The sequence below is a fragment of the Eublepharis macularius genome, chromosome 8 (assembly GCF_028583425.1).
Source record: "Eublepharis macularius isolate TG4126 chromosome 8, MPM_Emac_v1.0, whole genome shotgun sequence".
Lineage (NCBI taxonomy): Eukaryota > Metazoa > Chordata > Lepidosauria > Squamata > Eublepharidae > Eublepharis > Eublepharis macularius.
The window spans coordinates 11,305,034-11,319,153 of NC_072797.1; the positions used below are offsets into that span (position 1 = coordinate 11,305,034).

A 14,120-nucleotide genomic window follows, 5' to 3' on the forward strand; every position below is an offset into this window, starting at 1 on the left:
ATTAGTTAGTATATATTTTTATTAAATGTATTTATATGTTGTTAATATGCTCTGAGCCCACTTGTGGGGAGATTGGACTATAAATTAAATAAATTGAATAAATAAATAAATGCCCAGAAAGAAAAACCAAGTGTATATACTTTATATGGATTGTGTATGTGCATTTTATGTAACTTGTGGACAGTGGGGAAGGCTAGGCTGAAAGAGAGAGGCTATGGGTTTATCTGCCCTGGCTGCTAGCAGCTGCTCAAGTCATTTTTCAAGCCTGAATATTTTTAAATGGAGATGCACGGAATTGAACTTTCGACCTTCTGCATTCCAAGAAGCAGAAAGCACTCCTCATCTGCCATTCATCGATTGGCCCAGAGGCCTCCAGACTACAACTCCCAAGAATCACTGCGCGATGACATCATCAGTCCTCGCCAGAGAATGTCGCAGAAAAGGAGCTTAGGAAGGAAGCGGGAGGGTTTCAATGTAAAATAGCTGAGCAGGGATGGAGGAGAAGCTAAATAAGGTAAGTGAGTTTGGTTTCCTAGGCGAGGGGAGCATTTGCAATGAGGCGATGGGCGAGGTTCATGGTTTCATTTTTGTGCATGGCTGTATTTAATTTAGAATACACTTCTACCACCTGTATATTTGTTGTCAGGTTAATAAACGCGTGTTAAAATCAAGTGTGAATGCTGGAACGCAAATAATACGTTTCTGTGAAGGCCAACCAAGGTTTACTCTGAAAGCTTGCAGCTAAAGTAAAATGCAATTGAGGGTTTAATGATTATGCTTGCGGAAATGTTTTGGGTTGATTTTAAGGTTGTCAACCTCCAGGTTGCTGCCTGGGGTTCTCTTGGAGTTACAACTGATTTCCAGAAATCAGTTCCCCTGGGAAAAAAATGGTTGCTTTGGAGGGTAAAACAGCAGGATTAGATCCCAGTGGTTCATTAAATTAAATAGGCATAAGAAATAGTCAAAATAGATATTGTTTCAGGTGGGTAGCTGTGTTGGTCTGCTGTTGAAGAGCAGGATTCAAGTCCAGTGACGCCTTAAAGACAAACTAGATTTTTCCAAGGGGATAAGCTTTAGAGCATCAAAGATCCCTTTTTCAGATACAGGGAGGGTCAACTCTATCATATTACATCCTACTGAGGTCTAAGGTTGCCAGCCTCCAGGTGGGGCCTCAGATCTCCTGGAATTACAACTGAATCTCCAGACTACAGATCCAGAGGAGTTAGCCGTGTTAGTCTGTAGTAGCAAAATCAAAAAGAGTCCAGTAGCATCTTTAAGACTAACCAACTTTACTGTAGCATAAGCTTATGGTGCATCTGACAAAGAGAACTGTGATTCTCGAAAGCTTATGCTACAGTAAAGTTGGTTAGTCTTAAAGGTGCTACTGGATTATTTTCAATTTTCCAGACTTCAGAGATCAGTTCCTTTGGTCAAAATTGCCCCGTTGGAGGGTGGACTCTATAGCATCACATCCCTTCCCTTGACTCCACCCTCCCTAGGCTCTGCTCCAAAGTCTCCAGGAATTTCCTAAGCTGGGGCTGGCAACCTTATGTTGCTTAGAAGCTTGCTTGTTTTGCTGGAGAATGTTCACCATTCACCTTATCTTGACTATCCTGATTTGGCACAATCTTCTTACAACGGCACACTGCAGAGGGCTCCTTAATTATATAGTACCCTCCCTCCCATATTTTTAATGACTTCCTATGTTTACCATCCTGAGAACTGTATGATGTAGAAAGACATATAATTGTAATAAGTAAATGTTTCTTTAAAAAATCTTACTAATATTCTGTCTCTTTTCCCCAACCTGGTAGGTTGCTTTGTGGTTGAAAAAGACTTTGGGGGATCAAAATATTCCATCCTACGAGGTAGATACGCGAACAGTGGATATTTTGCACGAGTTGGCAGAATGCAGCGAATCTCGAGATGCAGACATCAGGATATTAATTGACGACATGAAGCAGAAGACGGTGGAGTACGAATCAGATGGTGAGATCGGATTCCGGATCAGGTTGAAGGTGCTGGTTTCCCTTAGTGGACTGGGACCAGCATGCCTTTGGGACCGTCCCTCACTCTATATACCCCGGAGGGCACTTCACTCAGCAGGGAAACATCTACTGGAGATCCCCGGCCCCAAGGAGATCTGCCTTGCCTCGACCAGGGCCTGGACCTTCTTGGCCCTGGCCCCAATCTGGTGGAACTCTCTGTCTGAGACAACTTGGGCCCAATGAGATCTTTTAGCATTCTATTGGGCCTGTAAGACAGAGATATTCCGCCAGGCTTTGGGTGGTTTTGGTGGATGGACCTCTTCTTGGCCACCTACTGGGGGGGGAAGACCCCCCCCCGGTTCTTAGTTTATTGTTGTACACCAGCCTCTGTGGACCCACTGATTATGCAGGACTGTGAAATCCGCTGTCCGTCTTGAATTTGGCTGCCAGTGTTAATTGTTTCAGCTGTATTTTTATTATTGTATATTGTATTGTATTTTCATCGAGTTGTGATCCGCTCTGAGCCTGCCTTGCAGGGAGAGCGGACTATAAGTTCACTAAATAAAAATAAATAAATTTGGCTTCAATTATAAAACAGCATTTTAAAAAGGGCCCTTAGAAAGTCTGCTTCTGTCAACTTGTGGAGAATGTTGTATGCAATAGAAATTAAAACGTGAGGCTTTCTTTACAATAAAAGTACCGCATGGTTTTGCTTGCATTGTCTAAAGTTTTTAAATGACCTGCTGAATAAAAAAATATATGGCTTTTGTATTTTTGTTTCCTTTAGGCAACTATCTACAGGGTCTTCTGACGGAAAGTCTAAATCTTTCTTTTACCAGCCTATCAAATGCCAGCACCAACTATTTGGACATCTTAGTGGACTCTGCCATGGCCCTCGAAACAAAGGACACTTCCCTTGCAAGGTAACAGCTGCATTCGGTGTTATTGGTGGTTGCTCGTTTGAAATGCACTGAGACGAGACCTACAAAGCCCTATGCAGACTAGGGCCAGCATACCTTTGGGACCGCCTCTCCCCATATGTTCCCTGGAGGTCGCTTCGATCAGCCACTAAGCACTTGCTGATGGTCCCTGGCCCCAGGGAGGTCTGTCTGGCCTCTACCAGAGCCAGGGCCTTTTTGGTCCTGGCTCTGACCTGGTGGAACTCTCTGTCTGAAGAAACTAGGGCCCGGTGGGATTTGGTATCTTTCCACCAGGCCTGCAAGACGGAGATGTTCCGCCAGGCATTTGGTGGTGGTTAGGCTGTTCTCTCGCCGGCCACACCACTGAAGACTGTCCACCACCCATGGAGGTGCTCATAAGTGTGGGGCAGGGCGTGATGTAAGAGCCAAGCCCTGTGCCTAAAATGCTGTATTTTAATATTTATTCTGCCAGTTGAGAAATTTTATTGTATATGGAATAATGTTTTAATATTTATTTATAATAATTTTATTGTTTTTTAAACCGTATGTTACAAATTGTATGCTGTTACACCGCCCTGAGCCCGTCTGATGGGGAGGGCGGTCTAGAAATGCAATAAATAAATAAATGTGAATGGTGAGAGCAATTTTCGATTTTTTTTTCAATTGGTTTTTGCTAAGAAAGAAGCTCACCTGTGAGAGGACTGTTATTTCAAAGAGGAGAAAAGGCCACAATTATAGGATAGGTTGTCTTTCCACAGTAGGATCTGTTCCGGTTCTATCTGAAGAGCAAAACTGCTCTGGAATATCCATGCATTGTCTTTCCAAATGTTGTCCTATTTGTGAGAAAAATGAGGATAAAACCTCAAAATGGGACAGCAGTAACGCACTCCTTCCACAATCCCTATAAGAGCATGTAATACTGTTTGCCTTTATTATCGCAAATGCAGTTGAGCTGGACATTCATTCAAAGTCGTTCTTCACCCTGTGCATAATGGAAATGGTGGCCGCAGGCTAGTTTTTCGTAAGTCTTAAATAGAAATTGGTTGTAAATATTAGCTGTAACAGTCAGACCTTTCTTTGGCTTTGGGGAGATGAAACTGTCCTCCTCTCTTTGATGAACAGAAGAACCCTGGGAAGGACTGACAATAGAGCTGCTGTAGTACAGTTGCCAAGTGTTTGGGTTGCAAATCAGCACTCTGCTGGTTTGAATCCTACTCTTTCCCTGAGCTCAGCAAATGGCCTTGAGTAAACCACTCCTCTCAGCCCCAGCTCCCCAGCTGTACTGTGGGGATAACAACACTGACTTTATTCATTGCTCTGAGTGGAGCACTCATCTGTCCAGAAAGGCAGTATATCAGTGCAGTTATTACTTTGTTGTGCTCACATGAATGAGGTCTTTGTGAGTTATGGTAGGAACTCTTCTTGAATGTTATTTGTGTAGAGAAGACAGTACTTGTTCCCTTTTTATACAGAAACCCCAATCCAAACAGCTTTTTGGAAAATATTTGATCCACACACCCCTAATTTTTGTTTTCTTAGCTTCATTCCTGCCATCAATGATTTGACTTCAGATCTGTACAGTGCCGAATCAAGAAACAAAGACATGGAGCACGAATTGTCCAACCTCAGAAAAAAACTCACTTCGGCGCTGGTGCTGGAAAAACGTCTACAAGAGTGAGTCTTAACCAGAAGGGCCGTTTTTTCCCCTCCTGCTGTTCTTCCAAAAATCTCAGAATGTAGAGGTGGTCTCTAATCCAGGCAGATTTTCTAGGTTAAACAAACCTGCTCATCGACAGCTCTACCAACCCTATAGCAGTCAGTCAGACACGACCAGGTCTTTTTTCTTGGGGTGCATATAATCCAGAGATGCCTGCTTGTGGAGCTCTGATCTCTTTTGCCCACTTATCGTAAGTGTCTTCTTCCCATAGATAAAAATATATGATATCCTGATAACAGGTTAGTCATGTGAGCTGATGGCAGCATACAATACCTCTTTATATCAAGTCATGTGACTTGTCTTATGGGTCTGTTCTGATTGGCGGTATCTCAGAGCCAGTTTGGTGTAGTGGTTAAGAGCAGCAGGACTCTAATCTGGAGAACCAGGTTTGATTCCCCTCTCCTCTGCTTGTAGCCAGCTGTGTGACCTTGGGCCAGTCACAGCTTGTAGGAGCTCTCTCATCTCCACCCACCTCACAGGATGATTGTTGTGAGGATGATTAGAATATACTTTGTATTCCTGAAGGGCGGTATATAAATTGAATGTTGTTATTGTTATTATTATGTGTCCAAGGCTTCAAAAGTTTGGGAAACAGTGGCAAAATAAAGAAAGGAGAAGCTCCCACCCCCCATATGTAAACTCAGGGAACTGGCTAACGCTCCATAAAAAACAGCAATAATATACATGTGTGTGTGGAAATGATTGGCCCAATCATGAGAGCCAGTTTAGTGTAGTGGTTAAGAGCGGCTGGACGGTAATCTGGAGAGCCGGGTTTGATTCCTCACTCCTCCACTGGGTTAGTCACAGCTTCTTGGAGCTCTCTCAGCCCCACCCACCTCACAGGGCGTCTGTTGTGGGGAGAGGAAGGTGATTGTAAGCTGCTCTGAGACTCCTTCGGGTAGTGAAGGGTGGGGTAGAAAACTAACTCTTCTCCTCCTCCTCCTCCACATTCTAAGACAATGATATTCAGCGGCTCAGGAACCACCTGTTGCTCTTCTGAGCACTCTTTCCCTAAACCTGTCTCATGTTTCAGGAAAGCAGGGAAGAACCTTGCCCAGTGGGGCTTATGGTTGGCAGTGTTTCCACCTTGAAACTGCCACTGGCAGAGGAACAGATAATCAGTGAGCCTTTCAGAGTTGCAGGCCTCATGCCAAGGGTAGAAGTAAATGGAGCTCTTTCTGTTGATGGTTATTGCAGATGTGGATAGTCATTGCTAATGCAGCTGTCCATGAGCCAAGGGGTGAATTCCACTGCTCTAAGGCTTAGGTCTTTCCCGTATCCTGAAATTCCAGGGACCAGACCCAAGACCTTCTACATGCCAAGCAGGTGCTCAGCTAGTAAGCCACAGCACCTTTGTAAGACTTTGAAGGGGTATGAGGGGGTGATCATGGTTCCAGATCTTGTGGCTCTCAGGTCTTGTAGAGAGCCAGTTTGGTGTAGTGGTTAAGAGCAGCAGGACTCTAATCTGGAGAGCCAGGTTTGATTCCTCACTCCTCCACTTGAAGCTAGCTGGGTGACCTTGGGTCAGTCACAGCTCTCTCAGAGCTCTCTCAACCCCACCCACCTCACAGGGTGTTTATTATGGGGATGATAATAACATACTTTGTAAACCACTCTGAATGGGCGTTAAGTTGTCCAGAAGGGCAGTATATAAATTGAATGTTGTTGTTGTTATTATTATATGAAGCACTTGAATTATTCCGGTGTAGTTTCCACCTGAATGCTATGTGCATTTACTATGAGTTATTTCTGGATTTTTCTTTTTAATTTTAGTGACCTTAAAAAAACCGAAGAACTTCTGGCTGTGGAAAAAGCCAAAGCTGATAGCCGAACCCAGAATATAAAGTTCTTGAAGGACAAATCCGAGGACTTCAAATTCCGAATCAAGGCAGCAGAGGTCAGCATAAAAAATTTCTGCCCTGGTTATTACAGGGAAACGCTCTCTTGGGACGAGAATGAAAACCTTTACAACTGCTGGCGCTTCTTTGTTTAAAATACTGCAATGCATGCGTACTTTACAGAGTGGCCTAAAAAGAAAGATGGACTCCTACTCAAAAAAGTTTGCAATCTGAGTTCACAGGCTGCAGTTGGGGCCTAAGTAGAGCTTCATGTAATTCCACTTTTAAACAAAATGGTAATCGTGGCGCTTAGTCTCTCTAAGAATGGGGTAACAATAGCAAATAACAATTATGGAAAACATGTGGTGAATCCTTAGGGTGGTTCAGTTTTCATAAATTCCTGTTTCTTTTAGCTGATGACACACCTGCGGATACATGCTTGTATTTTGCCATTGTGCTGGCACTATAAATATCTATGTTTGTGTGTGTTATGTGCTGTCACGTTGCTTCTGATTTAGGCTACCCTATGACTTAATGACCTCCGAAATATCGTTTTAGCCTCGCTCCGGTTTTGCAAACTGGAGACTATGGCTTCCTTTATTGAGTCAAGCCATCTCATTTTGGGTCTTCCACTTTTCCTACAGCCTTCCACTTTTCCTAGCATTATTGTCTTTTCCAGTGAGTCGTGTCTTCTCATGATGTGAACAAAATTCAATAGTCTCAGTTTAGTCATTTTAGCTTCTAGGAAGAATTCAGGCTCGATTTCCTCTAGACCTCACTCATTTGCCTTCTTGGCCATCCATGGGATCGGTAAAACTCTCCTGTAATGCCACATTTCCAATGAATCCATTTACAGAACTTCTTGTTGTCTTGCTTTTGGTGATAAGGCAAATGTCTATCCCATGTTAAAAGCAAAGGGGGAAAGGGTGTGAATTGGCAGACAGTATTGCCTTGTTCTTAACCAAGAGGGTTGGCAGTAACACTTGTGGCTCGATGTATGTGACAATGGAGTTAATACAGAGGATGGATCTGCAGTTTGTAGTTGCATTTCTTGGCCATACAGCCAAGAAATTTCCCAGGAATCTTATAGCTAGCTGTGAGCTGCAGGGAATTTCAAAAAACTACAAAACCTTGGGTTTACAGGGAGGTGGGGAACAAGCCTTCACAGCGTGATGGTTACAGCCTGACAGGAAAAACATTGAAGTTCGGACAGCGTGGACAATTGGAAACGATTGTTTAAAACAGCGACTATTGTCAAAACTGGATTCTCCTTGCAGTTGCAATCCTGACTCAATAGTACATGTGTGTTAATTGTGGGAATGAGATCTGGCTGGAAGTGAGCTCACTTTAATGTGTTGAGTCTGACAATTCTGTGTTGGAAAACTCAGCGGAACTACTGGTAGATAAGCCAGTATGGGGAGGAGTTCACACTCTAGCATGTTAAGGGCTCAGGCATCTTCTGTTAAAAGGATCTCCAACAGGTGCAGATTTTCGCCAGTTCTGCTAAGACCTTGGAGAGCTGATGGATTTAATTTTTTTTTATTATTTTATTCGTGCAAAACGGGGGTGGGAAAGCAAACAGAGAGGAGAAAAAGGAAAACAGTCCTGGCTACAAAAACAGTATTAGCAAGTCTATACATAGGTATCTATAAAAGTTTTCCAAGAATCTAAAAATAAGTCTGTACGCAATTGCCCTCTATATGCAATACGTTCAAATGTTGATCAGTTTTATAAGGTCTTCAATCCAGTGATTTACAGAAGGTGGGCTTTTGTCTTTCTAACGCTGAATTATTTTAGCAACTGTAAGGGCATGGAGGGTCTATTTCTGTTGACCAATGGTTAGATTCCAGGAACCAAGCAAGTAGTTTAACAGTACGTTAATATCCTCTTCCCATCCCGGACTCTCCGTTCCAATGATAAACATCTATTAAAGTTCCCTGGCCCCAGGGAGGCCCGCCTGGCATCGACCAGGGCCAGGGCCTTTTCAGTCCTGGCCCCAGCCTGGTGGAACGCTTTGTCCAATGAGACCAGGGCCCGGCAGGATTTGTTATCTTTCCGCCGGGCCTGTAAGACAGAGCTGTTCCGCCAGGCGTATGGTTGATGCCAGGGGGTGTGGCACATGCAAACCAATTATGCTAATGACACACTTCCGGTGCTGGCAAGGGGCGTGGCATATGCTACTGAGTTATGCTAATGAGCATAACTCATTATACAAGCTAATGAGTTCCTCCAACTCTTTTTCTACGAAATACCCCCTGTTTGTACCTTGTATTTTTCTCCTGAGTAGTTTTTTACTGCATGATTAGCTGCGGAACTCATTGCTGTTCTCTGTTTTTTCTGTCCACTTTACAGGAACAACTTTCTGTCAGTGGCATGGATGTTTCCTTGACGCATGAGTCTCTCGTGAGTCTCTCAGAGGTGGGTGTTCTGCTACGGATGTTGACAGCCTTTGAAAATGACACTCGAGCTGGCATTCAGACTGGATGGTTGGAAGTGTGATGCTTGCCCAAATGATCTTCTCCAACAAATTCATATTCACGTTCTAGCCGATCCAAAAAACTCTTTCCAGAGAACAGTGTTTCAGAATGCAAAGGGATTCCCATTTTATATCTGAGGAGTTGTCCTAGCTCTCCTGAAAATATGATAAGGGAGAAATGCGATAGTGGCTAGGAGTTGCCTAACAAGTAACAGGAAGCAAATATGAACGTGTTCTTAACAACTTCTCTTTCACATTCAGTGCAACTAATGGGAGGTTAAGATCAATGTAAATAATTTTCCTAACTTAACTGTTTTATTTATTGCTCCAGATGCCATTTGTGCCAGAGAATGCAACTGAAGAGTGCCTAGATAACTCAAAGCTGGCTTTAATTATGTTTTGGCTTCACAAAAATCTAGGCCCAGGGTGGCGTAACACTTTGTATTCTGTCCACAGAAACTAGCAGAGTTAAAGAAGCAAGCAGCGCCTCTGAAGAAGAAACTGGACTCGTACCTGGACCTTACACCTGTAATTTTTTCTCCTATTTTTACCTTCGGAACGTGAATGGATTTAAATCACTATGAGTAAAGGCTTTTGAAATTTCCGCCAGTAAAGCTATTGCCAGCGACATGTGAAAGCACCTTAATGCACGTTTTCATTACTTCACTCCTGTCAGAATTGCAGAATCACAATTATTTTGTAACGCATTTCAGTGGGAAAAGGATCATATATCATCTGTTTTAATAATTGAATGGAACTTCAAGATTTGAGGCCAGTAGCACCTTGAAGACCAACGAGATTTCTGGGTATAAGCTTTCGAGAGTCAAGGCTCCATTCATCAGATATTTCATCAGATACTGATGAACGAAGCTTTGGCTTTTGAAAGCTTATAATCTGGAAATCTTGTTGGTCTTTAAGGTGCCGCTGGACTTGAATCTTGCTCTGCTACTGCAGACCAGCACAGCTACCTGGAACTGTCTTGATTGAACTGTTAATAAATAATAATAATCTATTTATATACTGCCCTTCAGGGCAACTTAATGCCCACTCAGAGCAGTTTACAAAGTATGTTATTATTATCCCCACAACAAAACACCCTGTGAGGTGGGTGGGGCTGAGAGAGCTCTGAGAGAGCTGTGACTGACCCAGGGTCACCCTGCTGACTTCAAGTGGAGGAGTGGGGAATCAAACCAGGCTTTCCAGAGTCCCACGCTCTTAACCACTACACCAAACTGGCTCTCAAACTGGTAGAACTGTGGCTGTGAGATTCCGTAAGGTTCTTTGTGGCTGGAAGAAAGGATTCTGTGGTGCCAAGGAGGGAGGAACTCATGGAACAGGTACAGGCAGGGTTAGACAAGCAAGGGGGCGTAGTTTGTTAATAACTACATGGCTGCCGAATTATGTCTGGTAAATGCCTGTTTAAGATGGCCTCAGACAGCTGTAATAATAATAACTGTTCTTGTATAACACTCTTTTAGAGAGATTACTGTCCCACTCAGAGCACTGAACAAAGTCAGTGTTGTTGTTATCCCCACAATCCAGCTGGGGAGCTGGGGCTGAGAGGAGTGGCTTACCCAAGGCCACCTGCTGAGCTCATGGCAGTAGTGGGATTCGAACCAGCAGAGTGCTGATTTGCAGCCCAGCCACTTAACCACTATGCTCCTGAGAGGAGAATGAGATAAGACACTTTGAGTCCCTATTGGGAAGAAAGGTGGGGTATAAATGAAGTACATACGTTGATAACCATCAATTTTATGCATAAAGCAGAGTAGCAGTTAGGATAGGAAGTGCTTATGCAGTAAAAAAAACTTCAGCACTTCTATGCACACATAAATAAGCCCAATCAAAAAGAGTCCAGTAGCACCTTTAAGACTAACCAATTTTATTGTAGCATAAGCTTTCGAGAATCAAGTTCTCTTCGTCAGACGCATGGTACAGAAACTGGTCAAATATGCATCTGACGACGAGAACTTGATTCTCGAAAGCTTATGCTACAATAAAATTGGTTAGTCTTAAAGGTGCTACTGGACTCTTTTTGATTTTGCTACCACAGACTAACACGGCTAACTCCTCTGCATAAATAAGCCCAAGCTCCCATTTTATTCTAGTTTTTATTTCACAATTATTATTTTTTTTGCTTACGCACAGCTGAATGATAGCAACTATTGCAGTCATTTTTGTTTAATCGTCCTTCTGGGCAGGTTAGTGCTCCATTCAGAGCTGTGAATGAAATCCGTGTTTTTATTATCCCCACAATACAGCTGGGGAGATGGAGCTGAGAGGAGGGGCTTACACAAGGCCACCTGCTGAGCTCATGGCAGTAGAGGGAGTCAAACCAGTGGAGTGCTGATTTGTGTAGTGTGGAAGGAAGTGATTCCTACCTGCTGGTATTGTGGGCCTAACTTAGAAAGCATTTAGTTGCCAGATATTGTTCCTGTCGGTCCAAGCCCTCTTTTTCCGTTACAGTATAGTTACAATCAGGGCTTTTTTTTTTAGCTGGAACGTGGAACGGAGTTCCGGAACCTCTTGGAAATGGTCACATGGCTGGTGGCCCCGCCCCCTGATCACCAGACAGAGCGGAGTTTAGATTGCCCTCCATGCTGCTAGAGCGGCGCAGAGGGCAATCTAAACTCCCCTCTGTCTGGAGATCAGGGGGCGGGGCCACCGGCCATGTGACCATTTTCGCCGAGGGTGATTTAAACTTTTAAAAACTCCCCCCTTGTTCCAGCTGGGAGCATGTGTGCACTTTGCATGTGCACATGTGGTACTAGGGGCACCACCTCCCGCCAAGAGTTGCTCCCTGTGCCGGCAACCCACTGAGTTCCACCACCTGTTTTCCCAGAAAAAAGCCCTGGTTACAATAATAATAATATTCGATCTATATACCGCCCTTCAGGACAACTTAACACCCACTCAGAATGGTTTACAAAGTGTGTTATTATTATCCTCACGACAATCACCCTGTGAGGTGGGTGGGTCTGAGAGAGCTGTGACTGACCCAAGACAGCTGTGACTGACCCAAGGTCACCCAGCTGTCTTCAAGTGGAGAAGTAGGGAATCACACCTGGTTCTCCAGATTGGAGTCCTTCAGCTCTTAACCACTACACCAAACTGGCTGGCTGTTCATCTAAAGATTTGACAGAGGACGTATGAAACTGCTGTAGATAGCATCTGACTGTTGGGCCATTCGGTCCAGGACTAGCTAATCAAATCTGACAGTTGGCAATGCTTCAGGATGAAGTCTTCCCAAGCTGTGGTGTCTGACATTAGCTCACTGAAAATGTCCCAGGGCCGAACAGAAAATCTTCCCTACATGTCGAAGAGCTATGGCTCTTCCCTGATTCTGCCAGCATTGGAGCATGTGTGATGAACAACCTTGTTTAGTTTAGCTTTTTGTTATTACTATGCTGGCTGCACATAATGAGTTTGGTTATGAAACTTGAAAAGTCGGGTGGGGGAGTTTGCATCTGAAACGGCTGTCTGTGTTTTCTTTCAGAGTCCTTCTCTTGCTCGAGTGAAGATTGAAGAAGCCAAGAGGGAGTTGGTAAGTGCTCCCTCCATTAAATAATCTGAATTGTATTGATGAATCAGTTCGGTCTTCTGGACTATCCTTATTTGCTAGTTTTGTGTGCTCAAGGCCCTCTGACTGTGCTAAAATTCCAGGCTGAAATGAAGATGCATCTTTTGCACAGTTAGATGTGCAGAAGAGTGCTAGGCAGTATTTAATTATTTCGGGGGCAAGTCATAAAAGCCTGAGATACCTTCCTTAAGAGCAAACGACTGCCCTCTTGTTGGTCTTTACAGTGGTACTGGATTCGAATTTTGCACATCTCGCTTGAAATAAGCAAGTGCCAATTCTGCGTATGCCCACTTGAAAGGCAACATAGAAAGTGAGATGAGGGAGCAAGTTGGAATACTGACAGTTGTGACCAGGTCTTTGCAGGTAGCCAGAAGAGTCCGAAGGAACCTTCCAGGGTGCCCAGATCCCTCAAAATTTAAATTTTAAGGAGAAAATATGCAGTCTTTTACCAAGAGATCAGAAAAAGCTGGGGATCACCCTGGCAGCTGGAGCCTTGCTGGAGACAATGAGCATCGAACTAAGGGTCACTGAAGAGTACATTGAGGAAAGAAGTACTTGAGAAAGAGTGTCCACTCCTAAGTACTCTATTAGGTGATCTTTTGGGCTCCAAAGTTGTATATAGAATGAATGTGTACTCTTCCTGTCAGTTCCCCCCATTCCCTCCTTCCGTTTATTGTATCCCTTATGGCAAATTGAGATTGAGTTCTTGGGACTGGAACCTTGTACTCTTTGTGTGTAGTGCTTTACACACACTTGCTTTAAACGTCCATAAGAAGACTGAGGCTTTGGCATGATGTGTAAGAAGTCTTTGTGTGTTTTGGGAAGCATTCTAACTATCTGAAGGTACCTGCTCTCCCAAAGTCGTTAGAAGAAGCTTAGCGTAGATTCTTGGAATGGTAAAAACACCTGCAGTCTTTCCTTCCAGTACAATGCAGGGTTTTTTCCCCGTCTTTGCATGTATTGTACACACAAGCCATCTTGGAGTTGTCCCTCTAATGCAACTTCTAAGCACCCTTGTTGACTTTCTCTTCCTAGGATGCTCTCGAGGCAGAGTTTTCTGCGAAGGTGGATATGACAGCACTTTCGGTGCCTTTATCTAGCAAACGTCGGTTTACCTAATGGCACTGGTGTGAAAAGAAAAGGACCGTTTAATATGTATTTTCTTGTGAATGTTTTGAGTGTTGGTATGTTTTCTTATTTGTACTTGACATTGTCTTTTCTTCTGCAGCTTCTTTCTTCCAAGGAGAGTAATTCTTTTTTTTTAAAATATAACTTTCTATATTGTATACAATTTTGCCCTACCAAATCCACAATAAAACCATGTTTCTGAACAAACCATTGCAATATACACCTGTAGTAATGTGTGTGTGTGTGTTACGTGCCGTCAAGCTGCCTCCAACCTATGGTGACCCTATGAATGAAAGACCTCCAGAACGTCCCATCATTAACAAACTTGCTCAGATCTTGCAAACTGGAGAATGTGGCTTCTTTCATTGAGTCCAGCTATCTCATTTTGGATCTTCCTCTTTTCCTACTGCCTTCCACTTTTCCTAGCATTATTGATACATCCTGTAGTAATGTAAGTTGACAACCCTCTTCCA

At 43.5% G+C, this 14,120-nt stretch overlaps 1 protein-coding gene across 1 annotated transcript; it reads left to right on the forward strand.

Moving 5' to 3' along the window:
- The first annotated feature begins 435 nt into the window (after positions 1-435).
- On the forward strand, positions 436-13,842 carry HAUS1 (HAUS augmin like complex subunit 1). Its single transcript, XM_054987159.1, has 9 exons — positions 436-514; positions 1,815-1,989; positions 2,776-2,911; positions 4,448-4,582; positions 6,399-6,522; positions 8,816-8,881; positions 9,396-9,467; positions 12,436-12,483; positions 13,555-13,842. The coding sequence occupies exons 1-9, from the start codon at positions 494-496 to the stop codon at positions 13,636-13,638; spliced, it is 861 nt and encodes a 286-aa protein (XP_054843134.1). The 5' UTR covers positions 436-493; the 3' UTR covers positions 13,639-13,842.
- Positions 13,843-14,120: the final 278 nt, after the last annotated feature.

Coding starts and splice junctions, on each gene's coding strand:
- HAUS1 (XM_054987159.1), top strand. CDS start 494: ATGGAGGAGAAGCTAAATAAG. Junction 8,882..9,395: donor CTCTCGTGAGTCTCTCAGAG/GTGGGTGTTCTG, acceptor TTCTGTCCACAG/AAACTAGCAGAGTTAAAGAA. Junction 9,468..12,435: donor CGTACCTGGACCTTACACCT/GTAATTTTTTCT, acceptor GTTTTCTTTCAG/AGTCCTTCTCTTGCTCGAGT.